This window comes from Carassius gibelio, chromosome B1 (assembly GCF_023724105.1).
Source record: "Carassius gibelio isolate Cgi1373 ecotype wild population from Czech Republic chromosome B1, carGib1.2-hapl.c, whole genome shotgun sequence".
Taxonomy (NCBI): Eukaryota; Metazoa; Chordata; class Actinopteri; order Cypriniformes; family Cyprinidae; genus Carassius; species Carassius gibelio.
Window position 1 is genome coordinate 9,099,204 of NC_068396.1, and position 23,337 is coordinate 9,122,540.

At 37.4% G+C, this 23,337-nt stretch overlaps 2 protein-coding genes across 3 annotated transcripts; one reads left to right on the forward strand and one right to left on the reverse strand.

Annotated features, from left to right (window-relative positions):
- Positions 1–1,774: 1,774 nt before the first annotated feature.
- On the forward strand, positions 1,775–8,689 carry LOC127948448 (uncharacterized protein C4orf54-like). 2 transcript variants are annotated; one of them, XR_008152075.1, is made up of 3 exons: positions 1,775–6,074; positions 7,800–7,844; positions 7,935–8,689. XR_008152075.1 is itself a non-coding variant. In XM_052544885.1 (2 exons), the coding sequence occupies exon 1, from the start codon at positions 1,887–1,889 to the stop codon at positions 6,066–6,068; it is 4,182 nt and encodes a 1,393-aa protein (XP_052400845.1). In that variant the 5' UTR covers positions 1,776–1,886; the 3' UTR covers positions 6,069–6,074; positions 7,935–8,689. The 2 variants fall into 2 exon arrangements, 1 of the variants encoding a protein (XP_052400845.1); XM_052544885.1 differs by lacking the exon at positions 7,800–7,844 and having other exon boundaries at positions 1,776–6,074.
- Positions 8,690–11,359: 2,670 nt separating this feature from the next.
- Positions 11,360–23,156, reverse strand: LOC127948345 (microsomal triglyceride transfer protein). The gene is made up of 18 exons (XM_052544767.1): positions 22,912–23,156; positions 21,558–21,745; positions 20,654–20,797; positions 20,437–20,544; positions 20,239–20,355; positions 20,008–20,147; positions 19,777–19,927; positions 19,312–19,469; positions 18,750–18,918; positions 18,301–18,408; positions 17,202–17,414; positions 16,902–17,113; positions 16,691–16,788; positions 15,694–15,815; positions 15,360–15,587; positions 14,506–14,630; positions 12,287–12,457; positions 11,360–12,179 (listed from the first exon to the last, which is right to left on the reverse strand). Exons 1-18 carry the CDS (start codon positions 22,970–22,972, stop codon positions 12,041–12,043), a joined length of 2,652 nt encoding a protein of 883 aa, XP_052400727.1. The 5' UTR covers positions 22,973–23,156; the 3' UTR covers positions 11,360–12,040.
- Between the last annotated feature and the right edge of the window lie 181 nt (positions 23,157–23,337).

Here is a 23,337-nt window from a genome sequence, read left to right on the forward strand (position 1 = left end):
AAAACTATGATTTATAGGCTAATGTGCTGATATAAGACTGGATGTAACCAAATTAGATTTATTGTAAATGTCTGTATAGCCTTCTTTCTTAATGGATGGCATGATTTCAGCCTGTCATTTCCCTCACACCTCTGCAGTTGTTCTTTTCTCTCTCTCTTTGTTGGCTTGTACTTCTCATGTCTCTTTCCCTGTGCCAACTTGCTTTCTGAACGGTTGGCAGCGGGCACTGGCTCTAATATGGTCATGCAGCTGTTGTGGCCCAGAGGCAGACATTGATAACATTCAGTTGACAACAAATGTTTCTATACTCGCGCTATGTGAGCTAGCTTCTAGGTGAGCGCCCACAATAGACCCACGGCTCTTCTGAGCACAGTGTTTTGCTTTAAGCTTTGTGGACTATGACATGATGTCTAATAATACCTGTATAGTGGGGAATGGGGTGTGATGTGTCATCACTTTGATCTAGGAAACTGCCTCAAAATTTGTCATGTGAATTAAGGACACTTCATATACAGCTGCCATTGATTAAGAGATGCACATGTAAAAAGAAAATATTGTAGAAGTATTTTTTAATTCTAAAAAATGTCTTTGAATATCAAAATAATTATTCTATACTAATGTTATTTGAAATTGAATTTATCAAGGCAAAATAAGCGTGATGAATTTATTTTGGTAAATGTTAGCTTTTTAATTGTTACGAGACATCCGTCCTTAAAATTATAACTGTGTCTGAAGCTTGGGGTAAACTGTGACAGTGGTTGAATTAATAGTCATAGTTCCTGAATTTGAATGAAAGCCTTAAAGGGTTACTCCACACCAAAATAAAGATTTTGTTTTTAATCACTTACCCCCATGTCGTTCCAAGTGGGTGTTCTCCAAAATGGTGCTACGGTGATGTGGATAGACACAGAGGAGACAAATTGTTGGATAAAATCATTATTTTTGTTTTCTTTGCATACAGAAAGTTTTCTTGTAACTTCATAACGTTATGGTTGAACCACTGATGGCAGGTGGACTATACTTTTACAGTCTAATTTACTTGGCAGTCTATGGGACAGTCACAAGCCTCCCAGTTTTTATCCACAATATCTTAAATTGTGTTCCGAAGATGAACAAAGCTTTGATGGGCTTGGAACTACATAGGGGTAAGTGATTAAGGACAAAATGTTCATTTTGGGGTGGAGTATCTTTAATATTAAAAAGATAAAGGGATGGACAGCATGGAAATGTATATTAAATATTACTTGTAGTTGCAGGTGGAATTCTCTGTCCTCAAGATTCTATTGATTATAATGCTTAGTTTGTTCATTCCATTAAAGTAAAATGGATATTATGTTATGGATATTTTTAAACAAACTTTGAACAAAGTTACATTTTGTAAGTAAAATATAGGATGTCACTTTTTATATTAATAGTAGCAGTTTTTTTTTATAGTAGCAGTATGTGAATAATAACTGAACATAAATAATAATAATTATTTATTCCCCAGTGACTAAACCTACCGCTTAACATGACATAGCTTACCTTTTAACGTTAAAATATTTCCAGACATCCTAAAATAGCATTATGCGTATTGGTTTTACGTCCTTAATTACTCCTTGCCTAGAGTACAGCCTGAAAAGTGTCAAGTTAATGTCAACTATATAGACATCATTTATAGCATTACGTCATTATCATTACTAGAACTATGATTAGCGGTAAGGGGATCATACCTGTGCGGTGAGACTATCTCTCTCTCTCTCTCTCTCTCTCTCTCTCTCTCTCCCTCCCTCTCTCGACATCTAGCGTCGTCGTCGCAGTGTCTCCCCTCACTCACACAAACCGTGCAGCGGTCCGGTGTCAGAGGCAACACCACTGATCTCCGTGCGGGACGCCGTTAAGAGCAGATGGAGATACTTCAAAAGCCCATCTCGAGCAGAGAGGACACCGGACCGTTAAAAAAGCCTCTGGAAGACACGAAAGAGCACTGCAAAAGTGACGATCACAGCGAAACGAATTATGTAGACCTGGGCAATCCATCGGACATGAAGTCAGACAGCACAAAGACAGTAAAAGTCACATTCACAGGCGAAGGGAACCAGCTGGCAATATTCAAATGTAAAGGCGATGCATCCATCTCCGGGATTAAGAGTCCTGGGGCGCGAGAGGAGACTGGAAATGCTGATAAAAGTTCATCGAAAGACTGTCACGCGGGGAAGTGCCATTCCGAGGGACTTTATGGAGAGCGCGCTCCGCTGATAGATGACTATGTGGACGCGGGAACGGATGCAAAATCCGAAGATGCAAAATCTTCCTCGTATGAAACGGAGGAGTTACAATACACCGACATGTATTTGAACAGTCGCTGCGAACCCGAGGACATCGCGAGCGCTGCGGACGTGGAGGCACACTATATAACGACGCACGAGATTCAGCTGACGGAGTTGGATCACGATGTGGATTTCGGGCTTGGACGCGGATCCTGCTGGGATTTCGAGGATGATAATCTGGTGTATTCATTTGTTGACTACGCATCATTTGACAGCGACGAGACGACTCACGGAAGAATCCAAAGCAAGTCCAAGAGCAATAAAGTTCCTCTCGCTTCACGCGCAGCGAAGCTTTCCGCCGCGGGGGCTCTGGTCAGCACCGAAAGTGAACTTTGTGAATCCGACAAATGTGCCAGCTCGGATGAGGGCGCCGGACAGCTTGGAAATTCACCCGGACATATTCACCTGTCAATCAAAACGTCTTCGCGCGCGGTCAACGATCCCGGCAGTCTGTTAGGACACAGGAATGTCCGCTTTCACACCAGACGTGCCGGTGAGCGGAGTCATTATTCGTTTAAAAGCGCTGACTCCAAAAGCGAGACCATGTTTGACCGCTACTTCATCCCTCCTCCGGGTCGCCAGCACCTCGCCAGCAAACTGAGGGGAAAAGACATTAACGAATATTCCAGTGGCGCTTCCAGTTCCGTCAGCGAACTGGATGATGCTGATAAAGAGGTGCGTAACCTCACCGCGCGCTCCTTCCGGAGTTTGGCTTGCCCTTACTTTGATGCCATCAATTTGAGCAGCTCGAGTGAGTCCTCGGTGTCAGAACACGGACTGAGTTTTAACAAATGGTCCGCGTTAGTCGACTTGAATTATGGCACTTTGACACGTGAGGCGCACAAGAACTCTACGCCTGTTATGGAGGGAAATAATAGCACAGAATCTACAAACATTAAAGACATGGTTCAAACTGATACAACTAGCCCACAGACTAAAATAGTGGCGCTGAAGAATAATTTGAACTCGCAGCAGGCGTCGAAGAAAAAAGAGTTACGAAGCAAACCGGGTGAAACTATAACACTTACTGAAACCTTGAACTTTAATTGTAACGTCGGTGCAGGGATACCTGCGCGCGAGAGACGTGCGAAACGCGCTCTGAATGCCACATTGTCAAGTGCCACAGCCGACGTTACCGGAACCATGCCAGCCAAGGAGGGGTGTGAAGTAGAAACTCCTAGCGGTAAGACCCCAGAAGATGCCCACAAGAAAGCCATCTTTGCCTCTAGTCTTTTGAAAAATGTTATTTCCAAGAAAATGCAGTTCGAGCAAGAGCTTAAAATGGAAAGAGGTGAAATAAGCGACACATATCCCGTTCCACAAGTGTGCCCTCATGCTAAGGATTGCAAAGAGACTGTGAAAAGCTTGGAAAGACAGATTTCAGAACACTCTCAAGAGGAGATTGATGATGCAACAGACCAGCCGCTAGAGAATCTGTGTTCCCATGCTGCTGAGTCACCCTGTGACCCAGAAATGACCTCTAAATTAGACTCAAGCGGACTACTAAAGACTCCTTTGACCCCCAGCCAAAAGAGTGCTTTTAAGACCTGGAAAGATGGAGAGCAGGAAGCAGAAGATGATGGAGAATCTCAGCACGCACTGGAGGAGGAGTCGCCACTGTCAGACACCTCAATTAGACCTGTGATGGAAAGCAGTGAAAGTGTTGAGGGCGAGGGTAGTAAGATGATTAAGATGTCTCACTTGTATGTCCCTAGCTCGCAGCTTATGCCTAAGGAAAAGGAAGCTGTCGGGCTTTCATTACATAATCTGAAAGGGACTGGAGAGCTTGCAGAGTCAGATGGGGGAGGGTGCAGAAAACTGAGCTCTGACCAGCTCCGTAGCCCTGCGGACACAAACCAAACCTCACCGTGTCAAAAAGCCCCCGAAATCAAAATACACCTGCGAAGTGTTAAAGAAAACAAAAACAATCAGTTCAATATCACCAATCTCTTAAGGCCCAATATCAATCATAACACCAACACTAAAAAGGCGATGAGAGAATCTAAAAGCCATTTATTGACCATATCAGAAAAAGTGCCACATTTTATGGTAAGGGATATTAGAGATAATAAATGTAAGTTCCAGACACCTATTCATCAGGTTCGAGATGTGCGCAAATTGGTAAAAAGCTCATATCGGTTTGTAGCGCTAGAAAATCCTTCCAGTTCATCAGGGATGACATCCACAGCATTACGAGAGGAGAGCAAACCTGTTAATAGGGGACCTGACAAGAAACCATTTCCTACACCAATGGTAATAAAATGCCAGTCTGTGAACACAAATAATGCTGCAAAACCCTCCGAGCCTGTTAATACGGGCGAGAATGTCGGTGAAATGGTGAGATTATCACCAAATCTCTCAGAGTGGGCTACTAAAAGTGAAACCTTGCGCACTGGACCCAGAGTGCCTTGTGCTAAGCAACCTGTGAATGAACAACCAGAGCTTAGCTTAAAAATCGACGCTAAAGCATCAAAACAAAAACCAGAAAAAGCAACAGAAGGCAGCGAGAAGAAGCCCGAGTCTAAGGTTTCGAATCAAATAGCTCTTGAAAAGTTGAAGGCAGCTGTGAAAACTATGGAGCAACTGTACTTTTTTGATAGGAACGAATGGAAGCGCAAAACGCAAGCTCCACGACCAATCACGGACAGTCACGTGCTGTCACTCATCACGCGAGAGGAGCAAGGAGTCACAATCAAAACGGACTTTGAGAATGAATATGGGAAAGCGGACACTAGCTCACAGTTGCACATTGAAAACTCAACCGCGACAACGTTTTCTGGTGTTGACAAGGATAAAGCATGTATGCCAACAGGTTCTCACGGCCAGGAAGACACGGCTAAGTTTGTAACCCAAAGGGCAGATTCTTTCAGTGACAAGTGTGTTTTTAGTCTGGGCAGTAGCCTCAAAGCACCTCCACATATAAATACAACAAATGACAGCACTCCGCAAATGTTTTCAAGCAGAAACTGCATCCTCTCCACACAATCTCACCAAGCTCCTTTGTCACTGAAAATCTGTCCTTCTAAATCGAAAAGTGAGGAAAAGCACCAGAAAGAGCACCAGCAGACAGATTCTGACAATTACCTAACAATCCCTGTCAAAGCTCACGCTTCCGAACTGAAACCCTCACAAGCATCACACCCAAAGCCTTCCCATCAGCCCTTGCAACGCTCGCCCATCGTAATGGAGTCTTGGTCTCCTGATAGTCAGACGGCCATGATATATCACCACGCCATGCACCTGCCGGCCGTACCTGCTGCTCAACCCCAGCTACTCTGCCTTACCCCCCCAGCGGACCTCCCACCACCTCACATCCAGCGCAAGCTCCTGCTGGACCCCTCCACAGGCCAGTACTACTTAGTGGACACCCCTGTGCCCATGCAGCCAGCCGCCCAACGCTTTTACCATCCTGAGACTGGTCAGTACTTGGACATTCCTTTATCACTCACCCCAGTGCCTGTGTCCGTTTCGCCGGTCGCCCTCGGACCTGCGGCAGCCTATCCCCCAACCTACTTGGTCTACCCCTCGACCCTGCTTCCACCCCATCCGCACCCGGTCCCCCAGTCCCAGTCTTCCACCTGCTCGGAGGGAGAAGACACGGTCGAGACGGGAGGCATGTATCTGATCCCCCAGGGCACCGCAGTTCCCAGCAGCACCACTAAACCTGTCATCAGTATTACATCCCAGCAAGGTGCTCGTATTGTTGCTCCTCCCTCCTTTGACGGCACAACCATGAGCTTTGTGGTGGAGCATCGATAACAGAAGGTAAGTGGCCACTGCATGGCTGTGTATGTGTGTGTGTGTGTGTGTGCATAGTCTAAAAAATGTATAAGTGTCTTCAGGTATAATTTATTACAATTATAATATAATTATCATTTATTACAAATATTGCTTTCCCTGAAGCTTTTTGAGCTTAATCAATATATAATGCAAGCAATTTGCTGCTGAAAATGAAGGCAAACAAAAATGTTTCAATTCTAAAATAAATAATTTGCTTTTAAAAATGACACTTGTGAAACTTCAGTGTAAAGATTTTTGGGACAATTATTATACACATAATTCAAAAAAAAAAAAAAGAGGCCAAACATCATTTGTTTGCAATTGCAATTTAGTAGCACTTCATTCATAAATGTTCAAGTGTGGTGTACTTTTATTGTTGTTGAATAAAATAGATTTGGGTCCATCTTTATATTAGCTGTCTTTAAATTCTATGTACTTACATAAAAAAAGTACAATGTACTTATTGTGTTCGTTTTGTAAAACACTTTTAGGGCATATTTGGTGGTATAGGTTTAAGGGTGGGTTATTATAAATGGATGCAATTACATGCAGGTATTTAAAAAATATAAGTACAATGAAGAAAACGTACTGTATGTACAGTGCATTGTATTAAATGATTAATTTAAATGTAAGTAAATAGTAGTTAAGGCAACCTAATATAAAGTGGGACCCAGATTGTATGAATCTCAACAACTTGTTTCTCTTCTTACAGTGAAGATTTTATAATGGTATGACAAATTAACAATATTTGGTATAGGCTATAAAACATCTGGAGAGGCAAAATAGAACAATTAAAGAATTAAAGCAGCTTGACAAAGAATAGTGTCAGCAAGCAGAATAAAGGCCACTGTGGCAAGTAAAACGCTTTCTAAGATGTTTAGGTAAGATGAGAAAGAAATCTACAGAGAAACCAACAATTAATGTCTCATACACACAAAATGTGAATGTAAAGTCTTTGCAAATGAAAATATGTAAGTATCATGTTTTTCTCATGATGCACATCAACAAAATCATAGAAATACCAAACAGTGGCAACTATTGCTGGCACTTGACAGTATGCATGTGTGAGTGTGAGCTGGAGCGTGTGTATGTGTGTGGAAAGGTCAGTTGGCGAGTAAAGTATTTGTTGTGCTGAGGCAGTAGGATGACAGCTGCTGGGGCCAGTCAGAGGACCAACAAGCTGCAGCAGGGTCAAACCTTTTTATAGAGAGAGACAGAGTGAGAGGGACATTCATATGTGAACTTTAGAAATTCTACAGTCTGCTGCAATACTGGATGCAGCGATGAAAGCAATATGGTCATTGTCTGCATATTTAATGTGTGTTATAAAAGACTTATTTTAATATTTTTATTAGAAATTTTAAATAAAGGTTTCCCATATATATGGTTTGGGATGACATTTTTATAAAATGAAAAAATCAAGGTTGGCCTAAATACAAATTGTAAAACTTTTTTTTTTACAAATTGTAATTTTAATATATTATTCAAAGTGAAAATATTTAATTGTCTATGATACATAAAATGTTAAGAAATTAGGAAAGAAAACCCATTTTTATTGATAAAAATGTTGAGATTTATATATAGATAAAAAGTGTAAAAAATATATATGGTTCTAAATGTATGAATTGCAAATTTATTACAATTGCAAATGTATTTCAACATTAATCAGACAAAATAAAATCACTGTTTTTTGTTTTTTTTTACTGAAAGTCCTCAGGGCCAAAAATATGCACAGTTAAAGAAACACCCAAATAAGTGAGTTAAATATCACTATTAGATTAATATAATTAAGCCTTGATATTTATTGTTCCTTTGATTGTTCTATTCTCTCTTTTTCCTTCTCAGGATGGTCCGTGTCTGTCTGTTGGAGTCAGTCCTCCCACTTCATAAAAAAAAATTCCCACATCTGTCTTCATCAATTCCTACCCGGTGTTGCCTCTTGATCTCTGACTTTTACAATGTTGAAAAGCTAAAGATGAAAGCAGCTTTACAAACTTTGTGCAACACATATGTAGCATGTAGACTTTTTGAGGCAACTATCTTTTTGGCCATCCAGCACTGCATAGTTAAGGGGAAATGTTTCTTGTTCAAGTTTTCATTTTGTTGTATAAAGTGCTTGTATTTTTACATTTTTATGGACTCCTTTATACCTGTAGGTAGCAAGTTCTGATTGAGTAAAGCATGGCTTGTGTGAAAGAGAGAGAAATAGAGAAAGAGATCGAGAAAGAGAAACATTTTGTGTGGTGCCCATGTTGTGTGTGTGAGAGAGAGAGACAGAGTAAATGTGTGTCTTTTTCCTCTCAATGTGATGAGAATTGTTATTATAGTGACGGACGGATCATTGGGGAGTTCAGTATAGTGTCAGTGTAATAATAATAATAATGCTTGAACTGAAAATACTTGTACTTTTTAAAAATTGTCTCAATCTTTATGTTGCCAATTACCTCAGTTTGCAGTGCAGGCATGTTGCTATCTCTGTTTTACCCATTCTTTTCCATCATCTGTCCTCCCTGTTCATTTTTTGTCTTTTTTGTTACATTGATCATATATTAAAGGTATATGGATCTGCAGGCCAATCTATGTACCAATTTTAGAAGGAATTCATTGTTATTTTTGTCAGTTTTAAAAATGCTTATCATAAATGTTCAAACTAATTCCGTAGTTATAACACTTAGTTATAATAATACATGATGAGTGTTGCTAACAGATAAAAATATGACATAGAAAAACAGATTAAACATAATTTATAATAATATATGGTATTAGATTATTTTATTAAATCAAAACACAAATTAAATCTAATTAGTAATAAATTATAACACTTATGATTATGATACATGAACTTGTTAGTTTTTCTGAATGTGAGTATATAAAAATATAACAACAAGTTCTGTAGTTTAATCAATTTAATTTAATGTTCAAAAAAAATCACAAATAGGCTACATTTTGTTCCATCATGAGCCTACTTACTCATCCGTGATTCATAAATACAGTACTTGGTGTGCTAAAGATTTTTCACAGTATTTTGAAAGAGTTTTGCCGAGTAATGTGGATACGAATAAAACATCCACTTGCATAAGTTGTATAAGAATAAATCAAGTAGCCTCCTTAACCTACATTAAAACACATTCAGTGGAACATGCACGTCATTGCACTATTAAAATCACTTATACGTCTAGTTCCAGTGATGTTAATAGTATACGAGTAACATTGGAGGAATCCATTGGCCCACTCAGCTGCCTTTTGTAAGGACTGTTAAAAAGATCACCCAGTCTCTGAATGTTCCATTATAAGTTGAGGATTGCATGTTGAAGCGGTTAAAAGGTGCTATATCATTATTTTGGTTGGTTTGCACTGTATGCAAAAAAACAAAAACAAATACATGACAGCCATATACAATGATAGACTGCTATTAAATATAGCCTATTGAAAATATTTTGTCAGGTAACTTAAAATTTCATAATATATAGTAACATCTAAATGGTTTTAATAAAGTGAATATATGTGTATATATAAAATTGATCTTTAAGGTAACAACAATGTAGAGTGTAGAAAGCAATATGAAACATGAAAAAAAAATGTATTCCATTTTAATGTGTATTAATGGCACAGATTTAAAAAGTAATAAAATGTCCCCAAGCTCATTTGTATATATATATTTGCAATAACCAACATTATTTTAACATTATAACATCAAAACGATCGATTTTTATTTTATGCCAAAAATCATTAGGATAGTAAAGACCATGGTCCATTAAGATATTTTGTAAATTCCCTACCGTAAATATATCAAAACTTAATTTTTGATTAGAAATACGCATCGCTAAGAACTTCATACATCAATGGAAATCTTATTTATTCAGCTTTCAGATAAAAAATAAAATAAAATAAAATAATACAGGGTCACATTTCTGATATTAGTGCTAAGAGAATTCTCTTCAGATTCTCTGTAGTACCTCACCTAGCCTTTCTCACAGCCTCGTGCAGCGCCGTTGACCTCAAAAGGCCTTAAATCTTCAAGAGAAAAGATAGTTGTTGTGGGGCCTGCTTGATTTACACGGCTGGCAGAGGGTCGTTTGACCTGATGCCAGCGTGCTAGGTACGTTTTCCGTGAGCTCCTGAAACTTCACCCGCCAGAGGCATTAGCTAGAGCTGACAGTTTGTGCGTTTGTTTACGCGGTCGCCATGGAGGCAGCGCCAGTGACAGACACGCGCGTTCAGCTGCTGTTCGCCGCGCGATTGGAATGTCCACGAGAGGACAGTTGGCGGTTTTCAGTTGCCAGCCGCCACCAAGCGGAACTCCAACTATTGCGTTTATACCAAGTAAGCTTTTGTTAAAAAAGAAAAAGAAAAAGAAAAAAGCCGCTTGTTATTTATGTTATTTACACACTTCTCCGCATTTAATTATAAATGAAGAGCAGATGAAAGCAGAATGGGAGTTTTTAGTTCATGTCTGTTACTGAGGGCATGTAAATCTAGGGTGGCTTTTTAAAATTATGTATTTTAACGTTTATTCATATCAGACTTTACAGTCTATGATATTACATTAATCTCTTATTGCTAATTACTTTACATAATGTTGACCAACAAAACACTTCCTCAAACAGCAGGTCAAAGGACAAGGCCAGCGTGGCATTTTTCTGTAGACTGTAGCTTATTATGAAAATATATTTGTTACACTCCTGCATCTTCGTCAAAGTTTGAGAAGATAGGTGGAATTCAATAAATTAAAAAGAAATGGAATAAAACCTTTTTCCAAGAGAAAATGCATCAATACAGGAAAAATTTTAACATTTCAGATTTAGGTGTACTATTTATTTTTACTTTGATATTTGTAAAAAAAATTCAATAAGCCATGGGCACATATGGGTTTCCATTAACTCTTCAAACCAATTTCCAACCAATATGAGATTCAACTCAATTTTTATAAAATGACTTATATGGCCAGTTTGATTATACTTAAAAACTGAGCTTAATAGATGGGTTATTATTATTATTTACAGTGTTCTTAGGACTATTAAACAAAAGAATCAACTTTCATTTCCAAAACCTCAAAAACATGTATTGTGTAAATTTTATTTGTTTTAATTTAGATTTATTCAAAACAATGTCTTACATAATTCATTATATAAATAGGCTATATTTTAAATTCAGACATGCTGACAAAGGTCTAACATAGTCTGCATTTATCATTATTTTAATAAAAACTCAGTAGATGCATTAAAATGATAATCACATTGTAATAGAAAAAGACTAAAAATAAAAGAAAATCCAAAAAAGACAAAAACTTTATTCATGGTTGATTATCTTCCCATGTACAAGACTGCCATAAATATTCTCAAGAATGTAAACATCTGGTGTAATCATGGAAACCAGACAGCATGAACTGCCAGTGGAGGGATGAAGTGTGTCAGAAAGCCCTCCGATTAAATAAATAACACAGTAGCACCTCAAATACACAGTCCTGTTTTAATGCTATAATGTTATCATTTATAAATATTTCACTTTTGTTTTTATGTGTCCAGTAATTCTGTCACATGACGAGAGTGCCATTGGTTATCCTGACAACATTTTTAGACATTCCTATTATTTATTAAAAAAAGATGAAAACATGAATTGAATTTGTGCTAATCATTTATAAATAGAGAAAACAGGGCTGGGCATATTGTATGGACTCTTATAGTACACTCTTAAAAATAAAGGTCTTTTATTGGCATTAATGGTTCCATCATGAACATTTAACATCTATGGAACCTCTTTATTGCAATTTATAGTGGAAAAATATTCTTTAAAAATAGCCTTTATTTCTAATAGTGCACAATCCTTTGCATCCCTGACTGACTCAAGGTTTCAGTACATACAGACACAAAATGTAATGGCATTTTTTGCATGAAAACCTTTTATGTTTGCTAGCCAAAGCATCCAGTGCAGTCCCAGCTTGTCTACCAGGCCTATTCAAAGACTTTCTTGCACATGTTGGAGTTCTCCTGGTGTAGAGGAAATTCTGAGCCTGGAACCAGCTGATCTCTGCTCCTCTTTGAGGAGAATGTCTGTCCTGAGGGCAGTTTCTCCTGCTTGGACACAGTCTCTCTAGAGCACGCCAGATGCAAAAACAGGTTAGTTTTGTTCATTTGACACATTTTTCAAAAGAATATAAACCATTTTCTAGCTCTAAGATCTGATTGGTTGACAGATACCTGAAGGGGAAAGTGGTTTTGTCCATCTGCATGCAGACGAGGAACGGGTACTCAGAGAACTGCACTGTGGTGATGAAGTCAAGGGAGGCCTCTGTCTCAAAACCTACTTCCACTCCAGCGCTTACGAAGTCTGTATCCACTGTCACATTACCAATGACGACCAACGCTCCCCTGCACACAATGTCAAGGATGAGCTTAGAAAGTATGCTAAAATATCTTGGTAAGCACTCAGTAAATTTTCAGTTATTTCTTCAGCACTGTTAGAATCATTTTTACCTGTTTTTTTTTTTACTTCAGTGTTCTAAAAGCTTTCAAGAACAGCAATGGATCTCTGTGCAGATTTTCTATTTTTATTAATTAATTTAGATTTAGAAGCATGAGTAAAAAAAAATAATAATAAAAAAAACAATTAGAAATTATTTAAAAAAAAAAAAAAAAAAAAAAAAAACCTGTCTGCTAAATGAAAAAAAAAAATACATAAAACTGACATTAATAATGAGCAAATAATAATTTTAAACAGAATTTGAGTTGCTTAGATTAAATATAAATTAGATTAAGTGTTATTACTAATTAAAACTACTCATTTGTAAGTCTCTTTGGATAAATGCATCTGTTTGATGATTACTGTATATGTAAATGCAAAACTATTGCTTTCCTTAACTGAAATAAACCTGAAATAAACTAAAATATTAGTTGGAAAAACTTAAACTTAAAAACTTAAATGAAAATGATAAATGTTTCACTGACAGCTAACAGAAAGAAATATGTGTGTTCAAATACTAAAATTACTACAACTAAAACTGACATAAATATGGGAGCTAAATATAATTTTTTTTAAAGACAAACGAAGACAAAAACAACAATATGAAGAAATGAAAATATAAAAAAATCTTAATAAACAATGGTATACAATATCAAAATGACACATTTTTTTTTTTGTCATTTTTGCTACAATTAGTCAACTCAGTTTTTAATATTAATTGAAATGTTCCACCCCAAGTTTCAATGTTTTTTCTTTGGATGCACTGACAACATTATAACTTGATTCTAAACTCTTTCTCAACTTTATTTTTTAGCTTTTTTTATTTCAAGATGTTTACACTCATTCCTCCTACAACACATGCTCCAGAGAATAACTTAAGATAGAGATTTATTGCCATAGTCTCTTTCTCAGGGGCTCTGCTGAGTCAGTTTTGGTGTTTAGGCTCACGTATCACATGAGACTGTCTGGCTCCATGCTTTCCAACACCACCTTAAATGATCTATTCAGCATGGCTGCCCGTGATGAGTGGGCTGAGTAGAGGCATGCTAATCTTGTGCACCCGAGAGAGCTGTGGTTATTTAGTTTCTAAACATATCCCACTTGTGTCTGACTATGTGTGCCTGTGTGCGTAACTATCTTTCTATCGGTTTTCCCCGCTTCTGTATGCCCATATGCACATGTGTTTATGTATTAGGTTGTCTGCCTGTCAATGAGTCTTTGTTTGTCTTCTTGTGTGTGTGTGTGTGTGTGTGTGTTTTCAGAGAAGGTGAAGCCTGCCGCCCTGATCCATACACCTGCCCCTGCCTATCCTGAGGGCTGGCAGATGTAGAAAACCAGATGCCACCCAGAAATACCCATCATCACACAAAGGACAGTAAACCCACAGTGCTAAACATAAGGTAAAAACATGTACATTTTCCCTTGTTACCAAGATTTCTAACATAAAATGTCTTCACTGCTTTGAATGTAAAGATCAGAAATCGGTCCCTGAGAGGATTCGGTTTCTCACAATCGATATCATAAACTAATTTTACCCTCACCACCTGATCTTTTACTCCTACCACAGCATCTTTCCATTGCCCTCATTTCCCGCCTGGCTCATTTCAGCCAAGTTGCCATTGCTTTCATCCACAAACTAATAGTAAGCAAGCAGGTGCAGCTGTGGCTAAAGATGTGGATTAGCATCGAATCTCTCTGAAGGATTAATGAGGTTATAATAAGATGCACCGGCATCGTATTTACTGTCATTTGGAAAACCTAGTGAAGAAAAACCTCTGGCAGTGGTTTCTAAATAAGCAATTTATGTGGTCGATTTGAACAAATCCTTCATTGCATCCAAAGCAACCAAGGGTGAAATGCCTTCCATTAGGACATCATGGGCTGTTGTTTAAATTGGATCGGATCTATATCTAAATGCACAACATAGTCCCCATATAAGGAGTTTTAAAAGATCTACCTGTTGTTGACGCTCGTCTTAGACTCTCTGTACCACAAGCTGAACTCCATCCCTCCAGTGATATCGATGGCCAGACCACCTTGGAACTCAGCACTGGCTCTTAGACCAGACTGTAGAGGAATCACCTTCAAAAAATGACAGAAAGCAAGATTTTTTAATACACACCGACTGAACCAAACATTTATTTTTGAACCTTGCCTTATACACAGAGGCACTGTCATGTTAAAATAGAAAAGGGTCCAAACTGTTGCTATAAAATTAGAAGCACACAATTCCCTAGAATATTATATGCTTAAACATTAAGATTTGTACTCATGGAAATGACTGAAGTAGTCAAACCTGTTCATTAGAACTTATACTTTTGCACATATAGTGTATTTCTAGTTTAGATTTTTAAATGGTAATATCTTGTTACAGTATACACTAGCATTTATGGTTTTGGAATAATTTAAATGTCTCTTATGCATCCCAAGGCTGCATGTTTTAATTTGAATTACAGTAAAAACAGTAATATTGTGAAATATTATTATTATAATTTAAAACAACCATTTTCTGTTATTTAGTCCCCTGAATTTCAAGCATTATTACTCCAGCGTCACATGATCCTTCAGAAATCATTCTGTTATGGTGATTTGATGCCCTACTTTAGAAAAATTTCCTATAATCAATGTTAAAAACATTCAATGAGTTGTGCTGCTTTAAAGAGTAGTTTTTTAGGTTTATTTGATGAATAGAAAGTTCAAGAGAACAGCATTTATTTTAAAATTATAGCCATGTTATTTCCTTGTAATAATAAAAATAGTGTTTTTAATAACATAAATAATATAAAGTGTACATTGAGGTGAATGCCATACCTGTGAGTGGTCTGTGAGCAGAATAAGGCCCTTCACCACACTGATTGGATCTCCAGACATGGAGAACATCTTGGACATCAGGTCACTGTAGCCCTTGAAGAAGGTTACTGGCCGGAGCTGCACATCGAACAGCAGAGCAGACATTCCAGCAAAAGACTCCAGTTCTTCTTCTCCTTCATCCGGCGTGGCTGCAATTAGAGACTCTAGACCCTGTGCTTCAATTGTCACCTGAAATACAGCATGACAGACGCAAAGAACAATCGATATCAGGACACACAGTGCTTGTTTATGGAATATGCTGTACAACACAGTGTTGTGGTGATGACGACAGTACCTGAAGGCCATGAAGGAGAGCACTGTTGCTCTGACCATAAATGTTCATGTTGCTTCTCCGCAATACGCCAGAGCCAGAGTACAGGATGTCCAAATTGTAGGTGCAAGTGACATCAGCAGTTCCTATTTAAAGATTGAAAATTCAGACACTGCTTCAAGTCACACTTTATTCTTCTATAAAAAAAATTGAGGTCTAAGAGCCAAAGTGGTTGCTTATTGCCCTAAGTCTCGAAGATATCGTGGTATACAGTACTGTTCAAATGTAGTTTTCTTCATCTTATTATTCAGTAAAAAAATAAAAATTACAGTAAATTAATGCTGTTCTTTTGGACTTTCCGAATCCTGTGGAAATAAAAGTAGCAATTTCTACAAAATACTGAACAGCTTAACACTGATAATCATAACTAGCTAATGTTTCTTGAACAGCAAATCAGCACATTAGAATAATTTATGAAGCATCGTGTGACACTTAAGACTGGAGTAATGTTGCTGAAAATCCAGCTTTATCATCACAGGCATAATTTACACTTGAAAATATATCAAAAGAGAACATATTGTAATAATATTTTACAATATTACTTTTTTACTGTAATTTTGATCAAAGACATGCAGCCTTGGTGAGCATAAAAGACTTTCAAAAATACTACACATCAGTCTACACATCTTACTGATCCCAAACATTTGAATGTATAGCATATATTATGTTATTATATTAGTGTATGTTAGAATATTAATATTTAGATATTAATGTAACTCAGCTATTTATTTATATAATATTGGCTGGTTTATCATACACCAGGTAAAATTACTTAGAAAAATATAAAACTATTTTTCCTCTTCTTTATTTTATATATAGTGTGAATCAATGAAGTGGAATGTCTCTCATAATATATATTTGCAAAACCTCTATGCAGACTTTGTATAAGGGAGCTTTATATAAAAATAATAGTGCCACAGATTTAAGCTTAAAGGCCAGGAGTGGACATGAGCTCACTTACGTGCCATGAAGCCTGAAAAAGCAGAGGATGACCCAGTCTTTGAGAATCTGTCATAGTTGTGGGAAACCATGTCCTTCATCACTTGTCGTACCAATTTACTGTAAACCAAACATATGACTTCTGTCACACAAGTGCCACACAGATAATCATTAAGGAGAAACATTTGTTTATTTAGAGTTTAGAGGATGTGATTAGTAAATGTGAGACCCACCAGGCTGGCATCTCAAATCGCAATATGTCCTGGACCTTAGACAGCATGTATTTGTTCATCTCGTGTGGCAGGTGTCCAATGGAGAGTAGAAGATTCTTCACTTCCATATAGGATGGACTACTGCTCATAATCAAATCAGCTGCCGCGGCACGAACGTTCTTCTCATAAATACGCTTGTTCTGATGGTATATGCGGTTCAGTGTCTTTTTCACCTGTGGAAAAACAGTGTTAAATATTTTGAAGAGTAGCTGAAGAATAGTTTTTTGTGTCCCTCTAGGTCATGAGGGATTGATAATTTACCTCTGGTGTGATCAGCTGAGGGTCATATCTCTGCAGTGCTGTAATGGCAATGGTGCTAAACGCTCCCACCTCAGACTCAGCATATTTGGCTAGAACAGGAACACCTTCCGGCAGAAGAGCGTTCTTCAATGCTAGGAGGTACATCTGAACTTCAGACTCCATCTGAGTGCTGTCAGGCCCTGCCAACAGGATCTCTTTCACCTTAAGCACTGTCTACACATCAAACAGAAGAAACATGGTCAGCTTGAATTACTAAAGTTAAAAGGAACTGTTCAGCCAAAAAATGAAAATTCTGTCATCATTTACTCTCCCTCAAGTTCAACAATGACAACTCTAGGGGGGTTTTGGCATGATAATATATGTACAATGATGATCATAATGTGCTGTGGTGGTCTTTGCGGAATAGATCTGCTATGCTACGCAGCAGAGCAACATCCACAACATGCTGCTGTGAGCATGTACTGCTGCTGCACATGTAACATATATGAAATAACCCCCATAAATAGCATACATGAATCACCCTGCAGCAGATCTATACAGGTGGAGCTGGGGGAAGGTGAGGGTTTCTAAACCATGTTGCAACTGTTACAGCAAGCACTAATTAAGTATATGAATGTTGAGCAGTGAGCTCATTGGCTGCTGATACGAAAAGAACCAAACAGCTGTGGCACGTGATAATGATGTCATTATGTCAGATTCAGTCTGACCTATTGGACTACTTCATACAGAGTTTCATGACGGAACTTCGAATTTGTTCCAAACTTGTTTGAGTTTGTTTGTTGTGTTAAATACAAAAGATGACATTTTACAGAATGTAGGTAACCAAACAGTTGATGTTCCCTGTTCCATATTTTTGTTGATATACTACTGAAGTCAGTGTGGACCATCAAGTGTTTGGATACCCAAATTTGTAAAAATATCATGAATGAAACACATGAACATTAGAATTTTTGGATGAACTCTTGTCCCTCTTTCTTTTGGATGAAATGTCTTTAATAATTTTTGGAAAAGTTTTGTTTGCAGTTTTGATATTAAATATATGAATAATTTGTGAACATTTATAAGTAAAGAAATAATAATCCAATGTGTAAGCACTCACCGGTAGTTCACACGCTCCTTTCAGACAGAGTTTCCTGACCAAAGCTCCCATGATAATCACAATTGACTCTTTGATTTCTGTACTACCAATCGTTCCTTGAGATAAATCCTAGGGGGGAACAAGCCACATAAATTAGAATAATGAATGAAAATTATGAAAATCTAAACACATTTTATGGTGAAATGTGTCATTTTTGCACCATAGTGTCACCAATACGTATGTATGTGTGCGTGTGTGTGTGTGTGTGTGTGTGTGTATATACACGCAAACACACACTGTATACAGTATATAATATAAACACACACACACACACACATATAAACACAAATATACCTGTATATGAAATACGATCTTACTACCACAGTAAATCTTTGTAAGATTAACATTCACAATGCTGAGGCTCTAAGTGCATGTGTGAACATGAAATTGCAGTTTTGCAGTTCTCTTACCAGCAGGGACTGCAGCATGGTCTCTGTAGGGTGAGAGGCAAAGCCACATGCATACAGAAAGCGCTCCTGCAGCACTAAACCTTCCTTCTTGGTGAAGTTCAAGAACTCTAGAATGGCTGCGAGAGAAGATGGAGTCTGAGCTGATGTTACTGCATCCACCAGCTGAGGCCTAGAAAGACAGAGAAACAGTGTAAACTGGAAAGCTTAAGGCTGTGTTTATTCATCAATACTATTGTTGAAAACACTGGTGCTTTTTTGTGGAAACTCTGATACCTGTCTTTCAGGATTCTTTGATGAATAGAATGTTTAAAAGAAAAGCAACACCAAGGTTAAAAACCTTATTTTGTGTTCTTTAAATGGGAAATCTGATTCATATTAGCGAGTCAGTGAAAAAACTGATTCTCAGTTTCTCTTTGCACAGAAGTCTTAAATATCATCAGTGAATTTTTTGTTAGCAGCCTGTAATGTAACTAGCTACTGTAGCTAATTAAAAAGACTAGCTTGACTCGAATAATGTATACAAATGAGAAATAGAAAAGCACAATGAAGAGTTTGGTCTTACAGTACAGTCTTACTGCAGTTGCGCAGGACAGTCAGGATCTCTGACTTGCTGGCTTTGCGCAGGCTGTGTAAAAGTGTGAGGAAGCTTCTTGGGGCTTCTGCTTTCGAGAGTGATCCTGGCTCCAGCTGAGATCTCACCGCTTTCCATGTGTCCATTAGCTTTTGTACACCAAAACAATACAATATACAGTTAGTAGAAATATAAACACATGCTTAAAAATATATTTTGCTAACTTTTTAAGGATGATAACATTTTTTGTTTTTGTTTAATACAACATGTATTGGTAATTATTTGTGAAATGTAATAACAAGTGAATGAAAACTGTAAGAACACTGTTCAAAGTAAATTCCACACCAATTTTTTTCAGTGTAAGCTGAGTACATGTTTTTAAGTGGAATAAGGGTTTCTCATCAGATCCTTAAACACAAACACAAAAGTTGGTAAAAGAAAAGCATAGTAACTCACATTGGGGCATCCCTTGCATTTGGTTTTAACTTTCTCCACCATGACTCCAATAGACATGAGTTTGTCATCCAGAGACTTCACCACACTTGCGACATCTTTACCCCCTACTTCTGCTGGGCCAACCTCAATCTTTTTAAGCGTCAACGACTGCCTGTTGGAAATGAGAAGATACTGTAATTTCATTCATTACTTGATTTGATTGAGTGATTTGTTTTCATATTTCTTTGGTACCTGGACAGGACTTTAGTTGCAGCTTTGTGACGAGCATTGATGGACAAAATGTGTGTTTCCTCAACATCAGCAGACTTGATGATGCCATTCTCCAGAGTGATGACGGTTTCAGAAGCAGACTTCTCACTGATGCCCAATACCTGAAAGGGAAGAGAGTGAAGGTCAGTAAAAAGTGCCAGCAATTGTGCATAAATGCATGAGGTAGGATGAGAAAATTAGTCTTTGTCTTACTGGGCTGTGTGTAGTGAATCCCATCTCTTGTGTTTTGCAAGTATCCAAGTGTTTTGTACGGATCACCTGATCTTTGGTAGCTTTGTACTCAACTAAACATTTACCTGAAGCATCAGCCTGCAGATTACAGACAGAGTATTTTAACTGAAAAAATTAAAGAATTTAAACACTTCAATAGAGAATTGTAATAGTCTTTACCTCTGACATCTTCCCAGACTTTAGCTGCATCATTAGCATACTGGCCACACCCCTCTTCAAGTTTTTGATGGTTGCAGGCTCCGCCTTATGGGCATAAAGGCTTCTGATCTAAGTAAAATCAAACAAAAAGTCAAATCACTTTGGAATACATATAAAAAAAAATTCTAAACTAAAATGGATATAATTTTTTTTTGATACATTATGAAATATTTATTACCTTGCCCGTCTTCCACACCACCATGAAGGGCCTCTGAAGTGCCTCAAGCCTGACTTTACCCAGAATGCTTTCTGCTGAGCTGCCGTGGAAGATGTTGTTTTTGCGGGAGCGCTTTCCAGCACTTTCAACTTGAACATTTGAAATCTGAATACAGGATAGGATAAGGTGATTTGCACAAAGGTTATCAGTTAAAAACTAATATTATATATATATATATATATATATATATATATATATATATATATATATATATATATATATATATAATAACTATCACATCACTTGAAATTAAATACATTTAAAATTATTTCTGATATCTTTTAAATTGAAGCACCAAAACAACTGAAAGTAAACTAACACTTAAAACTGACACTTATAGTATTTAAAAAAAAAGACAAAACACACATCAAAAGTACTACAACTTGAAAATAAAATACATAAGAATCAACTCAAAGCATTAAAAAGTTAACAAAATTAATCGGACTACTAATTACAGAACTGACCTTAAAAATACAAATACAAAATTCAGACAATTAGACAAATCTGATAAAATGTTTTTTCTTATTAAATGCAATTAGTTCAACTTATAAAAAGGCCTTTTTTGACAAGCAAGTAGAAATTAATTAATTAAATTTTTTTTAGATTTGTAATGATACAGTTACATAACACTACACTTAAAAATACATGTGACTTAAATGTTAGTCAACACATCAAAATGTATTCTTTTTACAGCGTGACAAAATAGAAAAAATAGAAAAAAAAATGTAGTCAAAAAATGTACTTTTTATTATATTCTCTTATATTTATTATATTATATGCCAGTACAGTTTTTTGAATGCACTTTTAAAATTTGAAGTACACTACAAGTGCATTCAATATAAGTGCACCTTCTTATACCCTATACCTGCAATCGAAGTAGCTGTTCATCCTGGATCTCTGGCTTCCTCCAGACGAGGCTGATGTCCACATCACTGCTAATCCTGAATCCAGTGTTCCCCCTAGTGGATCCCGTCGGCCTGTTCAGCCCGACCTCAGTACTGTAGCTATATCTGTAGAGTTTGTCATTATCCAGCCGAGGCCCAGCACTCACACCTGAAAAAACACAAACATTTCATGCTGTGATACACATTCTAGAGCTTCAGCCGACTTTCAGTCAGTGGCATGTAAGACACAGCCAGACAAGAGAGGAATGTGAAATTAGAGAGGCAGGAAGTGGATTGACCATCTCCTAAAAATCACACCGATTTAAATCCAGTAATGGAGCTGGTGGAAACACTTACTTTACCTGAAATCTGAATTGAATCCACTGTTTTATTCCAAAGAATTTACACCCACAAGAAATAATTTGTTCAAGAGAGAGAAAGCTAAAGAAAAAAGAAAGCACACTAGAGGAAGTCCATAGCCTTTCACTGAATACAGAAGGAAAAGGAATGAAGTCTTATCTGTAATTGTACTGTAGGTGGGTCTCAGATAACAGTGTACTATGAGCTATTAATCCTCCGTAGTCATTATATATGAATCATGTTCGTAACCTCAGTATATGACACAATTAAATGTATTTTGTCTTAATAGTTTTAAACGAGTTAGAATCATTCAAGGTAACATTTGTGCAAGTCAAGATGATGTTGAGATGTTAGGGGCAAAACACTGTACAAATTCAAAGCAATCGAAATTCACATTGCAATTTAATGCTCTGCTCCGACAAAGTTTGACAGAATTTGTGGTTTAAGGATTGTTGATTCATAAAGTGATTGATAAAAAGTATCTCTGCAAAACCTCTCCGCTAGCACAGTTCAGTCTTGTCCCGAAAACACTGACGTGTCACACTCAGATTGCATCACATCTACTGATACAGAAATTATGCCCTTCTAAAATAAATAAATGTTTTTTTAAAATATATATTTATATTTAAATATACGTAATAGAGAAAGAATAAAAATACCACACAAATATTTCAGAAATGATTGCCTACTGATACTTAATAAAGATACTGATGATTGTAATTGCATGAATAGATGAATGGGCACAGAATGAATGAAAGGTGTGACTAACCACATGATTATTAAATGCTCTCAAAATTACTATTCTAGACTCCAGTGAACTGTATAACCCCTTAAATCAATATGATGGTGAAAATATTTGTAATTTCAAATCTGAAAACTTGAGAACATTTACTAGTTTTAACCAAGCAAACAAACAAACATATAGGCTATTTTTAAACACTTAATTTTGTCTTCGAACTTAAAAAAATCACTTACCAAGGGATGAGGTGCTTAAAAAGGAGGTGACGCATAGTAGAAGTCCAGCAAGCCGCAGCATGGTTGGCTCGCTGTTCTGTGCACGTTAAAGGTCTGCGGGCCAGAGAAAGGATGGCTGCCTGATCATTCAGCTTTCTCTCTCTCTCTCTGTTTATCTAGATTTGAGGTTCAGACTCCAAACTCCACGCTCCGGTACTAAGTACGAGATAACGGCTAATGATTAACCGGCAGAGCTCGTCGAGATTTGGTGAATAAACGCTCCTCAGAGACGGGGTTTGGTTTTATAATGGGGTCGGCATGTCAGAATCCCGCCGGTAGGACGCTTCAATCAGCGCCCATTGACAGAACAACCAGGGAGTTTCTGTCATTCATAATGATCAGACGCGATTATCGCATCCTTCCTGACAGGATTAGCGATTTTTTTTT

Excerpts from the sequence above, each read along its gene's own strand:
- LOC127948448 (XM_052544885.1), top strand. The coding sequence starts at position 1,887 with ATGGAGATACTTCAAAAGCCCATCTCGAGCAGAGAGGACACCGGACCG.
- LOC127948345 (XM_052544767.1), bottom strand. The coding sequence starts at position 22,972 with ATGCTGCGGCTTGCTGGACTTCTACTATGCGTCACCTCCTTTTTAAGC. Across the intron at positions 19,470-19,776 it reads AATGCAAGGGATGCCCCAAT|CTAATGGACACATGGAAAGC; the intron begins GTGAGTTACTAT and ends GGTGTACAAAAG. Across the intron at positions 12,180-12,286 it reads AAAACCACTTTCCCCTTCAG|AGAGACTGTGTCCAAGCAGG; the intron begins GTATCTGTCAAC and ends GGCGTGCTCTAG.